General features: G+C 37.1%; 2 protein-coding genes across 4 annotated transcripts in view; one reads left to right on the forward strand and one right to left on the reverse strand.

Annotated features, from left to right (window-relative positions):
* The window catches only part of PRR11 (proline rich 11), a 31,544-nt gene extending 31,353 nt beyond the window's left edge, over positions 1 to 191 (reverse strand). For all 3 annotated transcript variants that reach the window (XM_057535687.1, XM_057535686.1, XM_007190296.2), the window contains exon 1: positions 58 to 191. The gene's annotated coding sequence lies outside the window, so the exon portion shown is untranslated. The remainder of the gene's footprint in view (positions 1 to 57) is intronic.
* Positions 192 to 634: 443 nt separating this feature from the next.
* Positions 635 to 23,351, forward strand: part of LOC103018062 (spindle and kinetochore-associated protein 2) — a 30,479-nt gene continuing 7,762 nt past the window's right edge. Inside the window, exon 1 of the mRNA XM_007190347.2 lies at positions 635 to 730. Within this exon, the coding sequence (XP_007190409.1) occupies positions 698 to 730 (33 nt within the window). The 5' untranslated portion in view covers positions 635 to 697. The remainder of the gene's footprint in view (positions 731 to 23,351) is intronic.

Genomic DNA, 23,351 nt, shown 5'->3' on the forward strand with positions numbered 1-23,351 from the left:
GGCCCAGCTACGGAAGATGCGAGCCCAGGTAACGTAGGAAGATACCCCTGCACTTACTAGGCTAAGAGTCCGGGGATACGATGGAGTCCCGGCAGTGGCCTCTCCCTCGCCATAAAGAAAAATTCAAAATTAAAACCTTATCGTGGAGGGACCAATCGTAGCCTTGGTCTTTGCACAATTCGCTCTGCGTGTAGTGTAGGATCACAGCCTGGCTTGTGATTGGCTGAGGTAGAACCACACTCCGGCCAATCAGAGCTGAGGCGCTTCTTGTATGAATATGGGGGAAGGCGGGAGCGAAGTGGAGGGGAAGCTGGAGAGGAAAGGTGTGTCACGTCCCCTTTGCTGTTTCTGGAAGCTTTTGTGTAATTGGTTGGCTCTTCTTCCGATTGCACCAATCGCAAGCTCTTCTCTGCTGAACTCTAACTGTGAAATTGAAAGTAGAGATGAGGGTGCAGCCAATGGAAAAAAAAAAGGGTACAGGAACCAATCCTCCTGCGGCGTTTTGTGCCCTTGCCCAACAGGAAAAGGTGTTTCATGCGGAGGGGCGTTTCCCAGTCGCCAATGGGCGGGCGCCGGTGAAGCGGAGGAACCAATGAGCGCGAGACGTTGAATGACAGCTGTCCAATAGGGACCCTCAGTGCTAGTACGGTTTGCGGCTTAAGCGCCGCCGCGGTCTGAGGAATGTCAACTATTCAACATGGAGGCGGAGGTCGATAAGCTGGAACTGATGGTGAGTGTAAAATGAAGGAGATCTACTGGGTAGTTTATTCTTCCCCGATGGCCTCCAAAGTGGAACGCAATTTGGAGTCGCCGGAAACCCTGGGCGGAGGAGGCTGGACTAGACTCGAGCTCCTCCTCCTGCACCAAAGGGAGTCGCCGCCGCCTGGTCTCTTAACCGCCGTGGGGGGAAGGGGTTACATCCGGGAAACTCGTGAGGGAAATGGCGGGAGATGCTGGGGGTCCGGGGCCTTTGGAATTCCTTGTTCCTTGCCCTCACCTTTCCGCCTCTCAAGGAACTGTGGCTGGTGCAAACAGCGTTCTGTGTATTTCCACCAAAAAGACCTGACTGTAATGGTCTCTAAACGCCCCAAGAAGGGGAGAGGTTGTTCACAGTCCGAGAAAGGGGAATGGAGGGTGGGGAATAAACAGAGAGAGGGGGAGAGAAATCCCTTTAGGGCTGAAGCGTTCATATTCAGCCCAGCGCAGGCTGAGAAGGGATGCGAGACTTGCGTGCACAACTTCCTAGCGGCCAAGGAAGCCCCTAGACCAGTTTGGCCCTTCGGTGGGAGAGAGGTGTGAGCCTTGGGAATCTCAACCATGAGCTTCTTTTCCTGGAGCGCGGGCGGGACCTGGGACGTGGGAGGCTCCGCTGCTCTGGAGTTGCCTAGTTTCATTCATTGTGAAAGTAGGGGGCGGGGGCGAATAATTGGGAAGGACTCCCGCGGCTGCTTGGCCTGCTCGAGGGCGCCAAACTGGAGGGCCGTCCTAGTTTTTTTTTGGATTCTTCCCTCACTTGTCCTCTTTATTCTCTCCCTCCCATCCATAGACTACCGGCTTGATCGCCCGCGCTTTTTTCTTAGTTCCGTTGTTCTATCTTAAGTCCCTTTACCCCCAATGCATTACGAGTGTTTGGATTGGGCTGGCTTCCTTTAAAATGGGGAAGTTGGAGGAGGCACCCATCACTGAACTCCTGTCCGTTTTTTTGTTGAAGAAAAATAACAAGATTAAGTAAAAAAGCCAAAATCTCCATCACAATCCCCTCCTCTTCTCCCTGCCATTCCTTGGCGTTACTCCTTAAGTATCATTTGTGCCTGTGCTACTCTTCTCCAAGCTGAACCTCGGGTCTCTTTAATATCTGCAACGTGTAGTGATCTTGGAAGATCCTCACCCCCAGAAAATGCCAGACCTTGATATATCTTATTACTGTTTTCTTCTGATGTATTAATGAATCGTAGTGGCTCTCATATACAAAACTGACTTTCATTTGCTTCTAACGTTTTGAATTTTAATTTTCTTTGTGGGGGGATGTGTGTGGGAATTGGGAAGGTGAGAAATGGCAGCAAAGAAGGAAGAATTTTCTGCAGCTTTCCAAACCCTAAATAATGAACTTTTAGTTCAAAGTTTTGTTATTCTTATCATTAACTGTCTTTCAAAAAACAAAAGAAAAAAAGTGTTAAGTATTGTAATTTTATTCCACCAACAGGCACAGATATTAACATTGTCTTGCCCATCTCCTCCATTATGAATTCCTCCCTACAGATGGATATTTCTGCCTAATTGTAAGATGCTAAATGATACGAATTCTGCTTTTAACAGTTTTTTTTTTCCCTCTCAAGTTGGCTTTTATTTTGAGGTACCAATGAAGCCTTTTCTGGAGTTTGCATTTAAGGGGAAAGCAATTACGTGTACATCTTGAAAAAAAAATAGGTTTTAGAAAATTATGAGGTAGGCAGACTCGAACTTTTAGGTGTTTGAATGATGGGGTAGTTTTTAAAAATTCTTTTTATGAGAGGAAGAGAAGAAAACAGGTCTTTCTTCTTAAATTCCTTTTAACTAACTTAGTCATAACTTTTTTTTTCCTGTTCAAATTATTAGTTTGTTTCCATAATCATTAGGGTTTAAAAATTGTGTTTGAACAATTACACTTTTATTATTACTGCTTTGTACTGATTGGATAGTATAAGACCATACATCTCACCTTTAGATTTGCCATGTGCTTTTAGAAAAAAATGTTATATCTGTGAACTGGTTTATTTTCTGAGATTCCAAAGGTAAATGATTTCCTGTACAATACTCTGATTTTTGGTTTTATATTACTTGAATAAAGGATTTGTTGAGGAACCAATGTTGAATATTTAATAAGTGAAATAGAATACCTATTATCTAACTTTGAAAAGAAAGTACTTACCTTAATTTTTTAAGATATCAGACAAATATCCTGATCCTCTTAAGTTTAAAATTTTCATATTTTTTTCTAGTTTTAACCCCTGATTCAGAAACTTAAACATTTGGTTTTTTTAATTTTGTTTTGTTTTATTTTTTTCTCATTACTTATCTGTTTTATACATAATAGTGTATATATGTCAATCCCAACCTGCCAATTCATCCCGCCCCCCATTTCCCCCCTTGGTGTCTATATGTTTGTTCTCTACATGTGTCTCTATTTCTGCCTTGCAGACAGGTTCATCTGTACCATTTTTCTCGATTCCACATATATGCATTAATGTACGATATTTTAAACATTTGTTTTTAAATACTTGTTTTTAAAACCTGATCCTTGGCTAGCAGAGTTGAAATATTCTAATATCTGGGTTATGTGGCCTAGGATTTGAGGTCAAGACACTCATGTTCCAGCTGTCCTGAATTTGAGTTCATTTCTTAGTAGGCTCAATCCAGCCAAGTAGCTGAACTGGATCATTTAAAGGAAGGTTGGTGAAAATAATGGCAAGTGTTTTTGCATCAGTCAACATTATTAATGGAGGAATAAACTCATTGTAGGGTAATCTTTGTTCTATAACTTTTTTCCCTTCACTTATTGATTGAGTGGTTTTTTGTTTTTTTTTTAAATTAATAAACTTTATTTTTTGGAGCAGTTTTAGGTTCATAATAAAACTGAGTGGAAAGTACAGAGAATTCTGGTATATACCCTGTCCCCACACATGCACAACCTCCCCGCTATCGACATTCTCCACCACATGTTGTTACACATGGACCTACATTGGACACCTTCATAATCATACAAAGTCCATAATTTACATCAGGGTTCACTCTTAGTGTTGTACATTTTAAGGGTTTGGACAAATGTACAATGATAAATATCCACCATTATAGCATCATACAGAATAATTTCACTGCCCTAAAAATCCTTTGTGCTCTGTCTATTCATCCTTCCCTCAACCCCAAACCCTGATTGAGTGGTATTTGTCTAGTGTCTTTCTTTTGTGATACAGCTAGAGATTGTACACAAAAGGTAGTGCAATGTGATACTATGATACTATTTCTATTTCTATGTTGATATCTGACTTCACAATGGTTTCTTGCCAGTTAAAAGGTTAGAATGTTAATTGGCTTGAATCCAAGGAAACCTCTTAAATCTCAGAGCCGTCTCCTCCTCCCATTATTATTTTCTCTTTGATTTTTCTGTGCTTGAAGGAAATGGAGATGTTTCCTCTTATATTTAAGATGTTTTAGGGGTTATCTGAAATTTTAAAATCCCCTTTCATAGCATTCAGTTAAGTAGGGCTAATGGTATCCTGTTTACGACACATTGATTCCCTGGAAGTCTGTGAACTCTTGAGATAAGATGGTAAGTGCTTTTTATATTGTTGTTTAGATACGAGAGAGATAGATAGGGTTTATAGAAATTGAGAAATATTATTTCACTTTTCATTTATTTTCTTTGGTAATCTTACTCAAAAGGCTAATTTTATATGGCAGTTAATCAGTCAATTGCTATGGAGGAGCTAACCAACACATCTCAGCAGAACAGAAATATTTTCACAACTTTGCCTTAAGTAGTAATTGTAACCTGTTTTGTTAATACCAGTCCTGAGGTATTAACAATACCCATGTGAATAACTTATACAGCTTATAACATATTTACAAAATTCCTTTCTACATCTATGCATGTTTTCAGTTTGCATATTAATCATAGGTTAGTCATCAAAAAACAATACCACTTTGATATTTAAATCCTAGTCTTCTTTTTTTTTTTTTTAACATTGATATAAATGTTCTTAGGTTTTGGATGTCTTCTGTTCAAAGAGGCAACCCTTCTTTGTATTCTTTTCACACTGAAGCTTCAACTGATACAAGATGCTCTTGTGTGTCTTTCCTACCTATTACTGCTAACGAATGCTCTGACTTTATTGCACTACTGTACTTTACAGCTAGCAGTGCAATAGTATTGTCAAAGCATCTGAAAGCAGAATGTACACCAGAATTTTGGTTCTTGCCTTACATCTTTCTTCAGTGTCTGTGAGTAATTTACCACAACCTTTGTTGCTGAAAACTATATAATTTTATTACAAAGTATATGTTTTAGAAAGTTATAATTTGAAAAAAAAATGTTTTCAACTAATTAAAAATTCACCACTGTAATGCATTATGAAACATATTGAGAGGATACATTTTATAGCTAAAGTTGTTATGGCTTGTCTAAACAAGTAGTACTTTGTCATTTGCTTCTTTCTGTTACAGATTTGGATAGGTTCTGACAAATCTCAGGTTTTCTTTAATTGAGTTTGAAGATGAACTAGTATGTGATGAATACAGCCTTTGCTGTATATTTCCTGTGGTAACCTGCCTCAAATCTTAATTGGTGTTAATTTTGTGTATTGTATAGTAAATGCTTGAGTTTAAAACTTTAGAATGCATGTTTTAATGTTCTTTTTGTAATTATGAGATATAATAAAATGTGACTCCATCACTTGTTTTTTTGTAATCAGTTTGAGATATAATTTGCATAGAGTAAAACTCAACAATTTTAGTTGTACAATTTCATGAGTTTTGATAAATGTGTACAGTCATGTAACCACCACCACCAGTCATGATACAGAACATTTCCCTCACCATAAAAAGTTCCCTTATGACCCTTTGCAGTAAACCTCCCAAACTCCCTGGCAACCACAGACCTCTAGTTTTGCCTTTCCTAGAAGTTCATAAAAATGAAATCATATACACAAACCTTCTAGTCTTTCGTGTCTGGCTTCTTGCACTTAGCATAATGCTTTTAAGATTCACCCATGTTGTTGCATGTATTAGGAGTTGGACCATTTTTATTGATGAGTAGTATTCCATCGTCTAGAATATCACAAATTGTTTATCTGTTCACCAGATTATGGACTTTGTTATTTCCAGATTTTGCCTATTATGAATAGTTGTTCTAAACATTATAATACAAGTCTTTATGTGGACATAATGTTTTCATTTCTCTTGGGTAGCATGATAAAAGTATAATTGATCTTAAAAGAAACTGCTAAAATCTTTTTCAAAGCTCTGTATTAGGGTTCCAGTTTCTCCAAGTCCTCACCAACACTTGGTACTATTGTCAGTCTTCTTCATCTTAGCCATTCTAGTAGGTGTGTAGTGGTATCTCATTATAGTTTCAATTTGCATTTCCTGAATGGCTAATGGTGTTGAACATCTTTTCATGTGCTTATTTGAAGTTGGTATATCTTCTTTAGTGAATATCTGTTAAAATCTTTTGCCTATTTTCAAATTGAGTTGTCTTTTTATTATTACAAGAGTCCTTTAATTTTATCTATTTGCCTTCTCCCTTAAAATTTTTTGATGGAGTCCAGTTTATACATTTTATTCTTCTATGGTTTATGCTTTCTGTGTTCTATCTAAGAATTCTTTGCTTAACTCGAGGTCACAAATGTTTTCTTCTAGAAGATTTATAGTTTTAGTTTTTACATTTAGATCTCAGTCCATTTTGAGTTAATTTTTGTTAGGAAGCCTTGAAATCATCTAGTATAAGGCGTCACCCATTGCTCTTGTTTTCTAAAACTTTTAAATTAATTTGCATTTCCAAATAATTTTTCTGTCAATTTCTATAAAAAAAAGAAGCGTACTGGGATTTTGGTTGGGATTATGTTGAATCTAAAGAACAATTTGGGGAGAATCGCTATCTTAACAATATTGAGCCTTCTGATACATAAACATTATCTCTCCATTAATTAGGTCTTTTAAAATTTCTCTCAACGGTGTTTTGCAGTTTTCAGTTTATAGGTCTTACTTATATATTTTTTTATGACCTGCTTAGTGTGATTTTTTTAAAAAATTAATTAATTAATTTTTGGCTGTGTTGGGTCTTCGTTGCTGCATGTGGGCTTTCTCTAGTTGTGGCGAGCGGGGGCTACTCTTCGTTGTGGTGCACGGGCTTCTCATTGCAGTGGCTTCTCTTGTTGTGGAGCACGGGCTCTAGGGGCACGGGCTTCAGTAGTTGTGGCTCCCGGGCTCAGTAGTTGTGGCACACGGGCTTAGTTGCTCCGCGGCATGTGGGATCTTCCTGGACCAGGGCTTGAACCTGTGTCCCCTGCATTGGCAGGCAGATTCTTAACCACTGCACCACCAGGGAAGTCCTAAATAAGTCAATTGTTGATTCTTTAATTCATTGTTTTTGTTTTCATTTTATAAATGAGGAAATAATCTCAGTTTTCACTTAAGATTTTCATGTAGTGATTAGTGACTGTAAAATAAATTTAGCTTTTCAGAACAATTTATTTTTGTTAGGAGATGTGAGAGTTGTAGTAGTTCTTATTAATTCCTCCTCTCCTCTCTTTAATTTCTCCAATTTTAGATGATAGTACTTCATACTTTCTTTTGGTAAGTGTTACTAGGGCAGGCTGGTACCAGAGGCTAGAGATATTAAGGAACTTATCTGGGGGACATGGATAAATACATTGAGACAGATGCCATGATGGGATAAGTAAATATCAGTTGTTGTGGGGGGCACATTGGAAAGAGGCACCTAACCTGGGGAAGGTTTCTTGTTAGAGGTGAGATACAATCTGAGACTGGAAGGATGAGTAGGGATTAGCCAGTGAAGGAAACAGAAAATGTTCCAGGCAAAGGAAACAGTGTGTGTGAAAGTCCAGAGGTGTTGCACAAGTGGGGGAAACTGCAAATTGTTCAGTACAGTTTTGAGATGGGGGCCAGGGAGGTTGAGATGAAGAACCAGTAACATCAATTCTAGCTATTAAGTTGAAAACCTCCACCACACTTCTCCTTTATTACATTCTGAACATTTAAAATTATTGTAAATATTCATGTTCTGTAGTAATTATGAACCTATGTTCCTTAATTTAAAAAAAAAAATCTTCCATATAAACACCCAGTTAAGGTTTTGGATAAAATATAGGGAAATTTAATGACTTCTGATCGAATTATATATTGATTTCTGTGTTCTACACTCTTTATTGCCCTATTTATTTATAAGGCATAGGATACCATAAATAACAGAGAAGTCTTTAAAAAAAAAAATGAAAAGGAGGACTTCCCTGGTGGCGCAGTGGTTAAGAATCCGCCTGTCAACGCAGGGGACACGGGTTTGATCCCTGGTCCAGGAAGATCCCACATGCCACAGAGCAACTAAGCCCATGTGCCACAACTACTGAGCCTGTGCTCTAGAGCCTGCAAGCCACAACTACTGAGCCCGTGTGCCACAACTACTGAAGCCCGCATGCCTAGAGCCCGTGCTCCACAACAAGAGAAGCCACTGCAATGAGAAGCCTGTGCACTGCAACGAAGAGAAGCCCCCACTCAGCAACAAAGCCCCAACGATGAAGACCCAAAGCAGCCAAAAATAAATTAATTAATTTAAAAAAAGACTATGTTGTATATTCTAGATTCTTTTTTTTTTTATTTATTTATTTTTTATTTATTTATTTTTGGCTGCTTTAGGTCTTTGTTGCTGTGTGTGGGCTTTCTCTAGTTGTGGCGAGCGGGGGCTACTCTTCGTTGCAGTGTGTGGGCTTCTCGTGGCCGTGGCTTCTCTTGTTGTGGAGCACAGGCTCTAGGTGTGTGGGCTTCAGTAGTTGTGGCACGTGGGCTCAGTAGTTGTGGCTCGTGGGCTCTAGAGCGCAGGCTCAGTAGTTGTGGCACACGGGCTTAGTTGCTCTGCAGCATGTGGGATCTTCCCGGACCAGGGATCGAACCCTTTGTCCCCTGCGTTGGCAGGTGGATTCTTAACCACTGCGCCACCAGGGAAGTCCCTATTCTAGATTCTTTTGTAGGTATATTTTTATTTTTTCTAAACCAGGTTCATTCTATATATTATGAAAATCTAAATCTGTCCCTGTAGTCTATTATGTGTCCATAGCACAGTTAACATAAATAACCTAAGATCCTGAAAGCTTAAAAAAAAAAAAAGACTACTTTAACTGATAAAGTCAGGCTCATGTGTACTACTCTCTTAATGTTACATAAAAGCCTGCAGATTAGGAACTGATGAACCTGAAACTTCACACTTTCTTCTGCTTTGATGTTGTTATTTGCCTGAAATAACATGTCTGTAACTGGGTGCTTGTGCATATTGCTGCTTATCTGTTTCAGACAAGCATAGACATGTGTTTGTTCTCTCTGGAAGAGAGTGGATAATAGTCAACTCTCTAGCAGAAATATACAAAAAACCAATTGTGATTGTGTAGACATTAGAGGTGGCGCTCAACTTGTTAAGAGCTTGAAATATTTATTAACAGGCTTTAGAATGTGGTTGGATTCCCAGGCTGTTCTTTCAAATGAATAAATGTTCTTTAATCTATTCCCTTTTTTCACTGCATATTAAAAACCAGGGATATACAAGTGAAAAGACAAGGCTCTTGCCAGCAAGAAACTTGAAATCAAATGGTGACACTACCATGCAAACAAATGATTGTAATATAAGACATGACTTGGTAAACCTTAGCCATGAAAAAAATAAGATGAGAGTAGATAAAGGTGTTTCTAAACCTGTATTGGAGAGATGGGAATGTAAGGGGTGCTTTAAGTAGATTCTTTGGTTGATAATATGGCTAACCTAGATCTAGGAGTATTAAGATACCTAATTTGCCCTTAAAACAATGTGTCTATGGAAAATGTATTTCTAAGCCTAGCTACTGAGTCCAGAACATACCTCTACCAACTCCTCTCACCATAGGCAAGGCTGCCATATTTTCCCCCTTCATTTCCCTGTGTTTTGATGTTGTTGAGACAGGCTCTCTCAGAAGAGGATGTGTTTGGAGCTGGTCATTTTGAAAGGGAGCATTATTGTGGCAGTGGGAATCTATGGGTTTTTGTAAAGAGGAAATGTTTTTTTAAACTGTACTGCAATTATGTTCTTTTCTCCTTGCTGCCAAATACTTGAGTGGTATGTCATACAGTGTGCCTTTTATCTAAAGCCTTAAGCTTATCATAATAAAAACTAGTATGACAGAATGTTGTGTTTGTGAAATATGTGGCATGCTCTCTAAAACTCTAAATTATTTCCTGAAGTATTTTTTTCCCATTTGTACAGTATCTTCCTTACAATCCCAGTCTTCTTCCAAGGATGTCCAATTGGCAGAATGTAATTTGGTGGTCTTTGGGGCTTTAACATTGATTTCCATGGACTTTTCCCAGCTAAATTGCATATTTTATTTACCACTCTTAGGATTGATATAAAACTTTTCCCATTTATTTTTATTAGTGATTTAGAGAAACACTGCGAATATGAAATATGAATGTCTTGGGCTTTAAAAAATTCACTACTTTTATTTTAAATATTCTAATATGCCTAAAAATAAGACAGGTAGCTAAAACTAATTAAAAAGCAACCTCATTGTTTACAAGGCTTCCAATGTGAATGAAGTTTAGCAATATCATTTTGTTCCATTAATCAGACACTAATGAGTTTTGAAGACTGTCATAATTGGTCAGTAAATTTCCTACCGTGTAACTAAAAATTTTCCTGTTTATCACCAGATCCTAGAACCCTATCGATATTGTCTCTGCTGTGTAAATAGTTCTGAGTAGTGCAATATTGCTTATAGGGTTTTGGTGTTTGGGAAGAACAATGGGCAGGTTGCAGAAATGATGCAGCTGAAACTGAAGCGACAGTCATCTTTGTTTAGGAAGAAAACAAATAGTAGAAGGTAGTTTTCAATACATATATTAAAATCTGAAACTCAAAGGTCAAAAAAAATTTTTTTTTAATTTATTTTTGGCTGCATTGGGTCTTCGTTGCTGCGCGCGGGCTTTCTCTAGCTGCGGCCAGCGGGGGCTACTCTTTGTTGCGGTGCACTGGCTTCTCATTGCGGTGGCTTCTCTTGTTGCAGAGCACAGGCTCTAGGCATGCGGGCTTCAGTAGTTGCGGCTCACGGGCTCTAGAGCACAGGCTCAGTAGTTGTGGCGCACGGGCTTAGTTGCTCTGAGGCATGTGAGATCTTTCCAGACCAGGGCTCAAACCCGTGTCCCGTGCATTGGCAGGCGGATTCTTAACCACTGCACCACCAGGGAAGCCCCCAATTTTTATATATTAGAAAAAAGAAACACTTTCCTTAATTTTAACATTTTGACAAATTAAACTTTGGTTTATTTGTAGTATAGTGAAATAATAGAAGTTTAGTGTTGAAAGGGACTAGATTTCCATCTCTCTCATTTAACAGGAGAGACTCAGAGAGGGAAGATACTGGAGGCCACATAGCTGGTTAGTGAGACCAGGACTAGAACTTCTGCCACATATCTCAATCCTCTTATTTTCTTTTCTTCTGTACCATACTACCAGGTTATATTCAGAGAGAATTTTTTAATGGACTAACTGCAGAGATATTAGATTTAAAACTTAAAAAAAACTTTAAATTTAATATTAGGTAAAGTCTTTACATTTTTCCCCCGTCTATGTGATTCTTATTGGATTTAATGTCATGTATAACTTTGGTCTACATAAAAACAGAGTAATGAAAATAGAACTAGAAGGAAGTCACTTAGACTATTTCTTCATTTATAAAATGAGGGGTTCAGATCAGAGAATCTTCATTGTTTTTCTGTTTCTCAACATTGCATTGGCACCCTTTTTCCTTTTTTGTCTCCTGCTTAATCCACAGCCCACTGACTTCGCTAATAAGTAAATACTTCCCCTAGGTTTCATCACAAAATGCTCTGTTCAATTCTTCAAGGAGGATAACATTCTACTCTCAAACTGTTTTTCTTCTTTTAAAAAGTTTTTAAATTGTGTTTAAATACACATAAAATTTACCATTTTAGCCATTTAAAATGTAAAGAACTCAGCAGTATTAAGTACATTCTCATCATTGTGCAACCATCACCGCCATCCATCTCCAGAACTTCATCTTTCCAAACTGAAACTCCGCATGTTAAACAATAACTCCCTATTCCCTGTACCCCCTGTCTTTTAAAATCTGTTTAAAATTCTATTTGTTCTCTGAAATATTTTCCAAATAGAAGTATGGGTATATTACTTAAAGGGGGGATGGAAATTTTTTAAAAAACCTTTTGAAAGCAGTGGTATACATATAAGTGCAGCTGTTGTGAGAAAGTGGGAAGTCCTGAATTTTAGCATTTGCCAGTTTCCCTGGTGTATATATTTCCACCCTAGCTGAGTTTAAGCTATCAGCGTGATGTCACTGAAAATGGAGTTGGAAAGACATGCAATAGTAGCGTGTGATATATTTCTACTGTATAGATATGATAGACCTCAAGAGCATAGATAAGAGTAGAATATAGTAAAATAACTAGGAAGTTATGGTTTTTGTGTATATATTTGTTTTTAATAATTTATTTAGTTGTAAATTTAATAATTTAATTTTTAGTGATGCCTGTGTTTAACAATTGGCTTGCAAAAATTCCTAAAAATTTAGCCGGCTCCATGATGCCATTGATTGGAAGCACACTCTTTGGTATCTTTTTTTTTTTTTTTTTTTAATATTTATTTATTTGGCTATGCTGGGTCTTAGTTGCAGAACGCGGGATCTTAGTTGTGGCATGTGGGATCTTTTAGTTGTGCAATGTGGGATCTAGTTCCCCGACCAGGGATTGAACATGGGCCCCCTGCATTGGGAGCGCAGAGTGTTAACCACTGGACCACAAGGGAAGCCCCTGGTATCTTACTAAAATATAAATTACTTAAGAGAAGGAACCACTTCTTTTTGGTACTATTTGGTGATTTTAGTACGTTGTGGACCCCCAGGTATTACGTGAAGCCATAGCTGAAACCACTCTCTTGAAGAGAAGACATTGTTAAATGGACTATGGGATTATACTAGATAAATTTAAGCAGAACTAAAATATCAAGTTAAAAAACATATAGGCTTAAGAATATCTGTTCCATAAACAAGGGCTCCTAGAATAGAGATTCTATTTTAAGGTAACCCTGGAGCAACAAATCCCATAATCCTAAGAATTTTGTGGTAACTTAATAAGTTTTAAAAACTTTTATTTAAAATTATGCTATAGCATGTTATACAAGGCCTTGAATTATACATAAAGCTACAGAATTGTGGTCTACTTCAATAATTAAAACAAATCAGGTCTTCAATGTGTAGAGCCTTTGCTTAATTTGATTTGTTCTACCCCATCCCCTCCCCCTACTTTCCATCCACATGTCATACAGGTTAGTGTACTTTTTTATATAAAGGAAAAGATAAATCTTGAGCATATTTTAATGCGGGAATTATGCCAACAGGAATTTCTTTATATATATAACCATACATATATAGTAATTACTAATATGCTTAAAGAAGTCTAATTATTGATTGATTTAATCATGGCAGCTAATAGAACAAGTATATATGACAAATGAAATGCCTCCATTTTTGGAAAACATTTTAAACACTTTTTAAATAGAGAACTTCTACATTTGTTTTTCTGGCTCATAGCAACTTCTTGCTGTTAGAGATGCAAATCAGATACTGATTCTTGGAAAATTTTTAGAAACAAAGTCTGACTCTTTTCTTCAATTTCTACTCTAAAAGTTTTTGGTTATAAAGATAGAATTTTATTAATTGCAAAGTTTTCCAATCAAATTTAGGCCAATGATGAGAGAAATTATTAGTGATGGAAGCTTTAGTTTATCTCTTTCTGAAATTCTGTTCAATAGTGACAGCTTCTGACTTCAGAAGCATTTTAACTTCTGAGAACCATTTTTTTTTCCTCACTCTACCTTCCAAAGTAGAACCCTTGGTTTACTTTTTGTATAATAAAAATATCTGTATACTGCTTCTCATTAGATCTGAGAACTACTTTTAACAGTTTTTGTTGGTTTATACTCTTTCCATTAAGGCTCCAAATTTTCAAGAAGCAATCTTCAGTCCAGAGCTTAAGTTGACAGAAAGGTCTGAAAGTCTCCTCAGCTGTGGGCTACGAACGGGAGATCTTCCTTAAGGAAATCACGTTTTGCCTTTCACAGTAAACTCAAAGGATGGTGGTTGTTTCCCTGACAAATTCAAGGCAGTACATGCTTTAAGATCTTGTAAAAGATCTTACAAGATCTTAGAATTCCCCCAAATTAAGAATAATTTGTAGATTATATCACATTCAAAAATAAACCACTTTTAACACCCTGATATATATCCTTCCCAACTTTTCTCTATGTACGCACACGTATTTTACAGCCTATGGCAGTTTTCTGCTTTTTTCTCTCTTAGAAGTTTACTGCAGATCAAGGTCCCACGCTAGGACCCAGGTTAAATAAATTGGAGTTATTCAGACTGCTACTCCTGTATTAATGTAGCTTTTTTTGTGTAATTTATGACTCTTTAAGCCTTCCAATTTTGGTCTGTGTGGCACATATTTGTAGTTCTTTGGTTAATGGGGTTGCAAATTATGTTAACAGCCAGAGTATCCCTGAGAATAAGTTTGTTCAGTGTTTTAATTTGAAACTACATATCCTACCAGAGGTAGAAAAACTGCCTATTTGATGAGAGTGTTAGTAACCTTAGGGAATTCTTGAAGCCATTGCTAGTTCTTAATAGAGCATGGGTATTCTAGGTCAGGGGTCCCCAACCCCCTGTTAGGAGCCAGGCTGCACAGTAGGTGAGCACAGTAGGAGGTGAGCGGTGGGCGAGCAAAGCTGCATCTGCCGATCTCTCGCATTACAGCCTGAACCATCCCCTATCCCCACCCCTGCCCACCCCCCCATTCCGTGGAAAAATCATCTTCCACAAAACCGGTCCCTGGTGTCAAAAAGGTTGGGAACCAATGTTCTAGATGATGGAGGTTTTATATACTATTCTATTTCCATATTTTCAAAATCAGTGTATATCATATTAAAATATGTGAAGATATAAAGAAAAAAGAATAGTTACAGTATCATGTTTAGTAATACGTCTTTTGGTTCATGAAATAATTATTTGTGCTGATCTTTAGTTCCAGAAGGCTGACTCTGATCTGGATTACATTCAGTACAGGCTGGAATATGAAATCAAGACTAATTATCCTGATTCAGCAGGCAAGGTAATCTGAAAAAGAAATGTCTTTTTAACAGAATATTTTATTAAAAGATTTTCTGATAGTATTTCTAATAGTAGTAGATTATAGCAATTACATTATTAAGTATTAAATTTATAGAATCTTTTTTGTGTTGGAAACTTGGTCACAGAAATATTGGAGAGATTGTACCCATAGTCAAGGAAATTTGTGGCTCCTTTTTTTTTTTAACCCATAAATAAGAATTATTGAGTCCAGAGGTGTAAACCACTATGGAAGCCTCTGAAATTCTGAGAGAATATAGATACCTCTAGGGCAGCGGTTAAATAAGAGGGGAGAAATCCTAGCAGTCATGATATTCTCTGAGGAAGATGATGATATACTATTAAATTTGTTATATGAACTGTGATTTTTGCATAAAATTATGTACTTAGTTATTTCTAAGTTTAGGTTGATTAGAAATATTATCTGTTTATATGCCATAAATTATAACTACATGTACACACGCCTATCTCTATAGAGATAAAGCAGACAATTTTTAAGCATTGTCTGCTAACATTAATTTAGCACTTAAAACATTAATTTACCACTTAAATCATTAATGTTTATCTTTTATAGCATTTGCTAGCAGACAAGAAATACCATATTTTACTGTTTCTCAAAAAATTTATACAATTAAAATTTGGGAGGAATTGAGTGGAAGTGCAAATTAAAATAACATTTTATATAAAATTGGAAAGCATTGTGAATGTTCAGTTTTTACTGCTTTACATGAAATAATGGAATGCCAGGATTCTATGGGAGTACAGTTTTAACTGTTCTACCTCCTTAACTGACTTGACCTTTTCTTTGTCTTTTCCTCTTTTGTCTTTTACTGAAGAACAACCAACCAGTTCTGGTCCAGTGGTACCACCTAATTGACTGGCCAAAGCACTCATCTGAGTCGGTATCTTTTGAGTACCATGTGGAAGACATTTCATGTGGGGCTTCCCCTTTTCTTCCACCTTCCATCTCTCATTTTAGTTACACTTCCAGTTGTTTTGCTTCTACAACTTTTTTTTTTAAAACATTTTTATTGACCTATAATTCACATACCATGAAATTCACTCTTTTAAAGTATACAGTTCAGTGGTTTTTAGTATATTTAGTTCATTGGAATTTTTAGTAATTTCGTATATTGTACAGCCATCATCACAATAAATATTTGAATATTTTCATCACCTCAAAAAGAAACCCATACCCATTAGCTGTTTCTCCCCATTAACAACCACTTCTCCTGCCCCTGGCCAGCTCCCAACAACTACTAATCCACTTTCTGTCTCTGTAAACTCTACAGATTTGCTGTCTGAACATTTCATATAAATGGAAGCATACAATATGTGGCCTTTTATGTCTGGTTTCTTTCACTTAGCATGTTTTTTTTTTTTTTTAATTGACATATAGTTGATTTACAATGTTTCAGGTGTATAGCAAAGTGATTCAGTTATACATACACACATATATATATTCTTTTTCAGATTCTTTTCCATTATAGGTTATTACAAGATGTTGAGTATAGTTCCCTGTGCTATACAGTAGGTCCTTGTTGTTTATCTATTTTATATACAGTAGTGTATATCCGTTAATCCCAAATTTCCAATTTATCCCTCCCCCGCCTCTTCCCCTTTGGTAACCATAAGTTTGTTTCCCATGACTGTGAGTCTATTTCTGTTTTGTAAATAAGTTCATTTGTATCATTTTTTTTTAGATTCCACATATAACTGGTATCATATGATATGTCTTTCTCTTTCTGACTTCACTTAGTATGATAATCTCTAGATCCATCCATGTTGCTGCAAATGGCATTATTTCATTCTATTTTATGGTTGAGTAGTATTCCATTGTATACATATACCACATCTTCTTTATCCATTCATCTGTCGATGGACATTTAGGTTGCTTTCATGTCGTGGCTATTGTAAATAGTCCTGCTATGAACATTGGGGTCCATGTATCTTTTTGAATTAGAGTTTTCTCCGGATATATGTCCAGGAATGGGATTGCTGGATCATATGGTAACTCTATTTTTAGTTTTTTGAGGAACTTCCATACTGTTCTCCATAGTGGCTGCACCAGTTTACATTCCCACCAACAGTATATAGGAGTGTTCCCTTTTTCCCACACCCTCTCCAGCATGTATTATTTGTAGACTTTTTAATGATGGCCATTCTGACCAGTGTGAGGTGATACCTCGCTGTAGTTTTGATTTGCATTTCTCTAATGATTAGTGATGTGGAGCATCCTTTCCTGTGCCTGTTGGCCATCTGTATGTCTTCTTTGGAGAAATGTCTATTTAGGTCTTCTGCCCATTTTTTGATTGGTTGTTTGTTTGTTTGATATTGAGTTGTATGAGCTATTTGTACATTTTGGAAATTAAGCCCTTGTTGGTCCCATCATTTGTAAATATTTTCTGCCATTCCGTAGGTTGTCTTTTCGTTTTGTTTATGGTTTCTTTTGCTGAAAAAAGCTTATAAGTTTGATTAGGTACCATTTGTTTATTTTTGCTTCTATTTCTATTGTCTTGGGAGACTGACCTAAGAAAACATTGGTACAATTTATGTCAGAGAATGTTTTGCCTATGTTCTCTTCTAGGAGTTTTATGGTGTCATGTCTTATATTAAGTCTTTAAGACATTTTGAGTTTATTTTTGTTGTATGGTATGAGGGTGTGTTCTAACTTCATTGATTTACATGCGGATGTCCAGCTTTCCCAGCACCACTTGCTGAAGAGACTGTCTTTTCTCCATTATATACCACATCTTCTTTATCCATTCATCTGTCGATGGACATTTAGGTTGCTTCCATGTCTTGGCTATTGTAAATAGTGCTGCTATGAACATTGGGGAGCATGTATCTTTTCAAATTAGAGTTTTCATCTTTTCTGGATATCACTTAGCATGTTTTAAAGGTTCATCCAGGTTGTAACATGAATCAGTACTTCATTCCTTTTTACAGCTGAATAATATTTCATTGTATGGCTGCACAACATTTTCTTATTTATTCAATCAGTTAATAGACAGTTTGGTTGTTTCCTCCTTTTGGCTATTATGATAATAGTACCATAAACATTCACACACAAGTTTTTGTGTAGACATTTGCTTTCATTCCTCTTGGGTATATACCTAAGAGTGGAATTCCTGGCCACATGGTAACCCTATGTTTAATATTTTGAAGAACTGCTAAATTGTTTTTCAAAACAGTTGTACCATTTTACATTATTAGTTCTTTGTTTTTTATAAGTTGTGGTAAAATATACAGGATAAAATTCACCATTTGAACCATTTTTAAGTGTACAGTTCCATGGTATTAAGTACATTTACATCATTGTGCAGCTATCACCACCATCCATCTCCAGAACTTTTTCATCTTTCCAAATTGAAACTGCATCCATTAAACAATAACTCCCCATTTCTCTTTCTCCCCAACCCCTGGCAACCACCATTCTACCTTCTGTCTCTATGAACTTTACTACTCTAGGGACCTCATATAAGTGGACTCATACAATATTTGTCCTTTTGTGACTGGGTTATTTCACACAGAATAATGTCCTCAGTGTTCATCCATGGTGTAGCCTGTGTCAGAATTTCATTCCTTTTTAAGGCTGAATAATATTCCATTGTATGTAATATACCACATTTTGTTTATCCATTCATCTGTCAATGGACACTTGGATTGCTTCCATCTTTTGGATATTGTGAATAATGATGCTACATTGGTATATATATATATCTGATGTATATCTGTTTGATTCCTTGCTTTCGATTCTTTTGTATAAATACCCAGAAATGGAATTGCTGGATCATACGATAATTCTATGTTAACTTTTGAGGAACTATAACTTTTTAAACACCTGTAATATTTATCCAATAATTCTCCTTTTTTTGTGTTATATTTGGGAAGAAAACCATGAACTTAGTCTTTGTAGATTTCACTGGCATTAGTTCTAATGATTATGTATGTATCAGTGAACAAGAAAGTAAACATCCAGTAGCACTATCTTCTGATACTTCTACACAGTAAAATGGCAGTAAATATTCATTGAACATTACTATGTGCCAATGACTGTGATGTGTATTTGGAGACTGTCAGTAATTCTGTATAAAACTCAACATTTTAAAATAGACTTTTAAAATAGACGTAGGTAGATATAAAGATGCAGTAAACTACAAGCTTCTGTTACCATGTTTATCACCTGTATTTGTTCCAGAAAGCTAATTTTGTTTTATTTTACAAGAATTTTCTCTGTAGATTCTTTTTTTTTAATTAATTAATTTATTTATTTTTGGCTGCATTGGGTCTTTGTTGCTGTGTGTGGGCTTTCTCTAGTTGAGGCGAGCGGGGGCTACTCTTCATTGCGGTGCGCAGGCTTCTCGTTGCAGTGGCTTTTCTTGTTGCAGAGGGAGCGTGGGCTCTAGGCGCATAGGCTTCAGTAGTTGTGGCACGTGGGCTTAGTAGTTGTGGCACACGGGCTTATTGGCTCTGCAGCATGTGGGATCTTTCTGGACCAGGGCTCGAACCCGTGTCCCCTGCATTGGCAGGCGGATTCTTAACCACTGTGCCACCAGGGAAGTCCTGTAGGTTCTTTTAAATTTAGTAACACAATTAATGGCATGTTTCCTTTTGATTCTTTCAAAAGACTTAGTTGAGTTTTTTGCTCACATATTGGCTTTTCTTCTTCCTCATCACTAGCACTGTCATAACCAGAGCACTTCTTGTATATTTTTGTGAGCTACCAAAAGTGATCACCCACTTATAATAAATAAAACCCTAAAATGAATTGAAATGTTATAGGCACAAAATTAAATAAACTGCAGAATAGTTTGCAAACACTAATAAAAGAACACGGTGGCTCCCAGGAAGCCAGTCACTCAAAATAGGCTGTGTGCACACTAATGTTTTCCTCTGGTGTGGTGCTAAGTCCTAAAATCACGTTTCCTGAATTAATCATTGCCATCTCAATTTTACTAGATCCAGTTACTGTCACAAAACATGTAGTATGGGTAATTGACTAACTACCCTATGTTAACTCTTAGCTCTATGGCTGTTTATTCCTTACACCTTATTCACCAATTCCTTCTTTTTTCCTAGTTTGGGAGATCATCAGGATTTGTTCTTAACACATTTTTTCCCCTATAAATTTGTATCAATATTTGGAGAATTCGTTATTCTTATGGTTTATATGTACAGTTCTCTGGTCAATTCACTACTGAGCTCCATTCTAAAGACCATTTATACTTGCCTGATCCCCTGCCATCTCACAGTTGATGTCCTCTACCCTCAAATCAATTTTCCTCCCAACCTGAAACTTTTATTTTTGTCAAATTAATTTTTTTTTTTTTTAATTGTATAGCTACTTTATTTATTTATTTATTTATTTTTGGCTGTGTTGGGTCTTCGGTTCGTGCGAGGGCTTTCTCTAGTTGCGGCAAGTGGGGGCCACTCTTCATCGCGGTGCGGGGACCGCTCTTCATCGCAGTGCGCGGGCCTCTCACTATCGCGGCCCCTCCCGCTGCGGGGCACAGGCTCCAGACGCGCAGGCTCAGTAGCTGTGGCTCACGGGCCCAGCCTCTCCGCGGCATGTGGGATCTTCCCAGACCAGGGCTTGAACCCGTGTCCCCTGCATTAGCAGGCAGATTCCCAACCACTGCGCCACCAGGGAAGCCCTGTCAAATTAATTTTTATAAATAATTAGAAAAGTCACAGAAGTACATAGTTACAAACAGTAATTCCTTGTTTCACACTTTTATTTCAGTATCTTCTTGTATTTACCTCTATATTTCTAAGTAGTATGCTTGTTTTGCTATTTTTCCTCTGATCTGAAATATCTACTGATTTCCTGGATACAGACTATTCTAGTTCAAATCCCAGCTCTGCATTGTGATCTTAGGCAAGTCACTTAACCTCTCTGTACTTAGTTTCTTCATCTATAAAATGGTTTATTACTGCCTACTTTGTAGGTTAATAGAGAATAAAATATATATATACATAATGTGTTTAGAACTGTTTGGTCCAGAATATGCGATATATTTTAGCTGTTATTACTAATAACTTCCTGTTATTGAAGATAAAGATTAAATACTTTACTATCCATAAGTATCCTCATCTTCACAATTTCTGGATATATCCATTCAGTATTTGTTTATATTATTATGTCTTAGTCTGTTTTTTGGGCTGCTATAACAAAATACTAGACTGGGTACTTTTTAAATAACAGAAAGTTATTTTCACAGTTCTGGAGGCTAGAAGTGCTAGATCTAGGTGCCAGCATGGTCAAGTTGGGGCCTTCTTTTGGGTTGCAGACTTCTGGTTGTATCCTTACATGGCAGAAGGGGAAGATCTCTCTAAGGCCTCTTCTATCAGAGCACTAATCCCATTCGTGATGGCTGTACCCTCTTAACATAATCACCGCTCAAAGATCCCACCTCTTAATTCCATCACTTTGGGGGTTAGGTTTCAACAAATGAATTTTGCAGGGACACATTCAGACCACAGTAATTATGGCTCTGCAAATATTGCTTTTATCCAAGTCACGCAATATACTATGTTTGCTTTTCCTTTCTTACACACCTTGTTTTTCTGGAGCTAATAATTGTTTTCTTTTTTTTCCCCCTTCAATTTTCTTAGTTTTTCTATGCATTTATCATTAATTCAGCCTCAGACTTTTCTACCAGAACTGTTAAACTCCTGTCAACATTGTCAGACACATCACATGATCCCTAAGTTTCATTTTCTTCCACATCCCTTGTGTGCTGTCTGTCCTTCTGCTCCAATCTAACCTTCGGCTCTACAGGCTTCCTGCATGGCTGGGAATTTCTTTACCATAATTTTGGTAATTCCCTTTGTTTTATTCCCTTTAGTTTGGATCATATATTTCACTCTTTGAGATGTCAGATGTTTGAAAATGTATTTATTTAACCCTTATTTAATCCTTTAGTTGATGGATGGTTTGGTTGAGTATGGAATTCTAGAGATTATTTTCTCTTAATTTTAAAATCATTGTTTTGTGGTTTCCTAGCTTCCAGTGTTGTTGTTGAGAAATAGATGCCATTCTAATTCCTGATCCGTTGTATTTGTCTTCCTTCTTATTTTATACCTTCCGTCCCCACCCCCCGCCGCCCCCAACTCCTGCATCACACCTATCTGTCTTGGAACTTTAAGAATATTTTATCTATGCTGTGAAATTTTATAATTATTTTATGATTATGATATAGGTCTTTTCATTAACTGTGCTGTCACTTGGTGGGGCTCTTTAAATATGAAACACGTGAATCTAAAGTCATATAACTTTTCTTACCTATATATTCATAAGAAAAGAAATCCTCTTTTGTGGCCTTTCCCATTACTGAAATATTGGACTTCCTGAATCTATCCTCTATTTTTCTTATCTTTTCTTTCAATTTTCATTTTTGTCTATTTCCCCCCTCCTTTTTAGGATATTTTTTTGACTGTATTTTCCAGTTTTTCTACTGGCAATCTCTTAGAATATCTAGATACATTATGAGAATGAAGGGTTAGGGTGCAGGTCTCAGTGTCATTGGGGTGTTTACTGAGTAGATATCCCAAAAGGCATCTTAATATACTCTATTTGCCAGACTATACATTTGGTGTCATCTATCATTTCTTTGCCCATATCAAACATACTATAAGTTTTTTAAACTTTTTTATGGTATCTCTCTTTTGTCGTTTTCCTGCTTCTACTCTTCATGCCATAGGTCTTGATCACTCTCTGCAGAGTTATTTTAACAGTCTTTAAGTTAGATTTTCTGTTCTTATTCATTCCTGTTAGAATCATCTTTATTTATCAGTCTCCAGAGAAGAGGGGAGTAGAGGGCCATGAACTGAGCCTCTGACTATAGCCATGAGGTAGGGTCCTCGAAGGAGATACTTGAAGAGTGGGAAGATAACCAAGATAGTATAGTTTTATGGAAATCAAGAGTTCATTTTAAGAAGATTAGAATAGGAAAGAAATAAGGAGAGACAAAAAGAGGGGTATCAAAATTACAGAGCAAGTCTGACTTTTTGATTGTTTAAAATAATTTGGCAAAGGACTCTAGTCTATGGGGTCTTCTATTATTATTATTTTTAATTGTATTTATTTATTTATTTATTTTTGGCTGCTTTGGGTTTTCGTTGCTGTGCGCAGAGCTTTCTCTAGTTGCGGTGAGCGGGGGCTACTCTTGGTTGCAGTGCACAGGCTTCTCATTGCTGTGGCTTCTCTTGTTGCGAGGCACGGGCTCTAGGGGCATGGGCTTCAGTAGTTGCAGCATGCAGGCTCAGTAGTTGTGGTCCACGGGCTTAGTTGCTCCGCGGCATGTGGGATCTTCCCAGACAAGGGCTTGAACCTGTGTCCCCTGCATTGGCAGGTGGATTCTTAACCACTGTGCCACCAGGGAAGTCCCAGGGTCACTT

The sequence above is a fragment of the Balaenoptera acutorostrata genome, chromosome 20, assembly GCF_949987535.1.
Source record: "Balaenoptera acutorostrata chromosome 20, mBalAcu1.1, whole genome shotgun sequence".
Taxonomy (NCBI): domain Eukaryota; kingdom Metazoa; phylum Chordata; class Mammalia; order Artiodactyla; family Balaenopteridae; genus Balaenoptera; species Balaenoptera acutorostrata.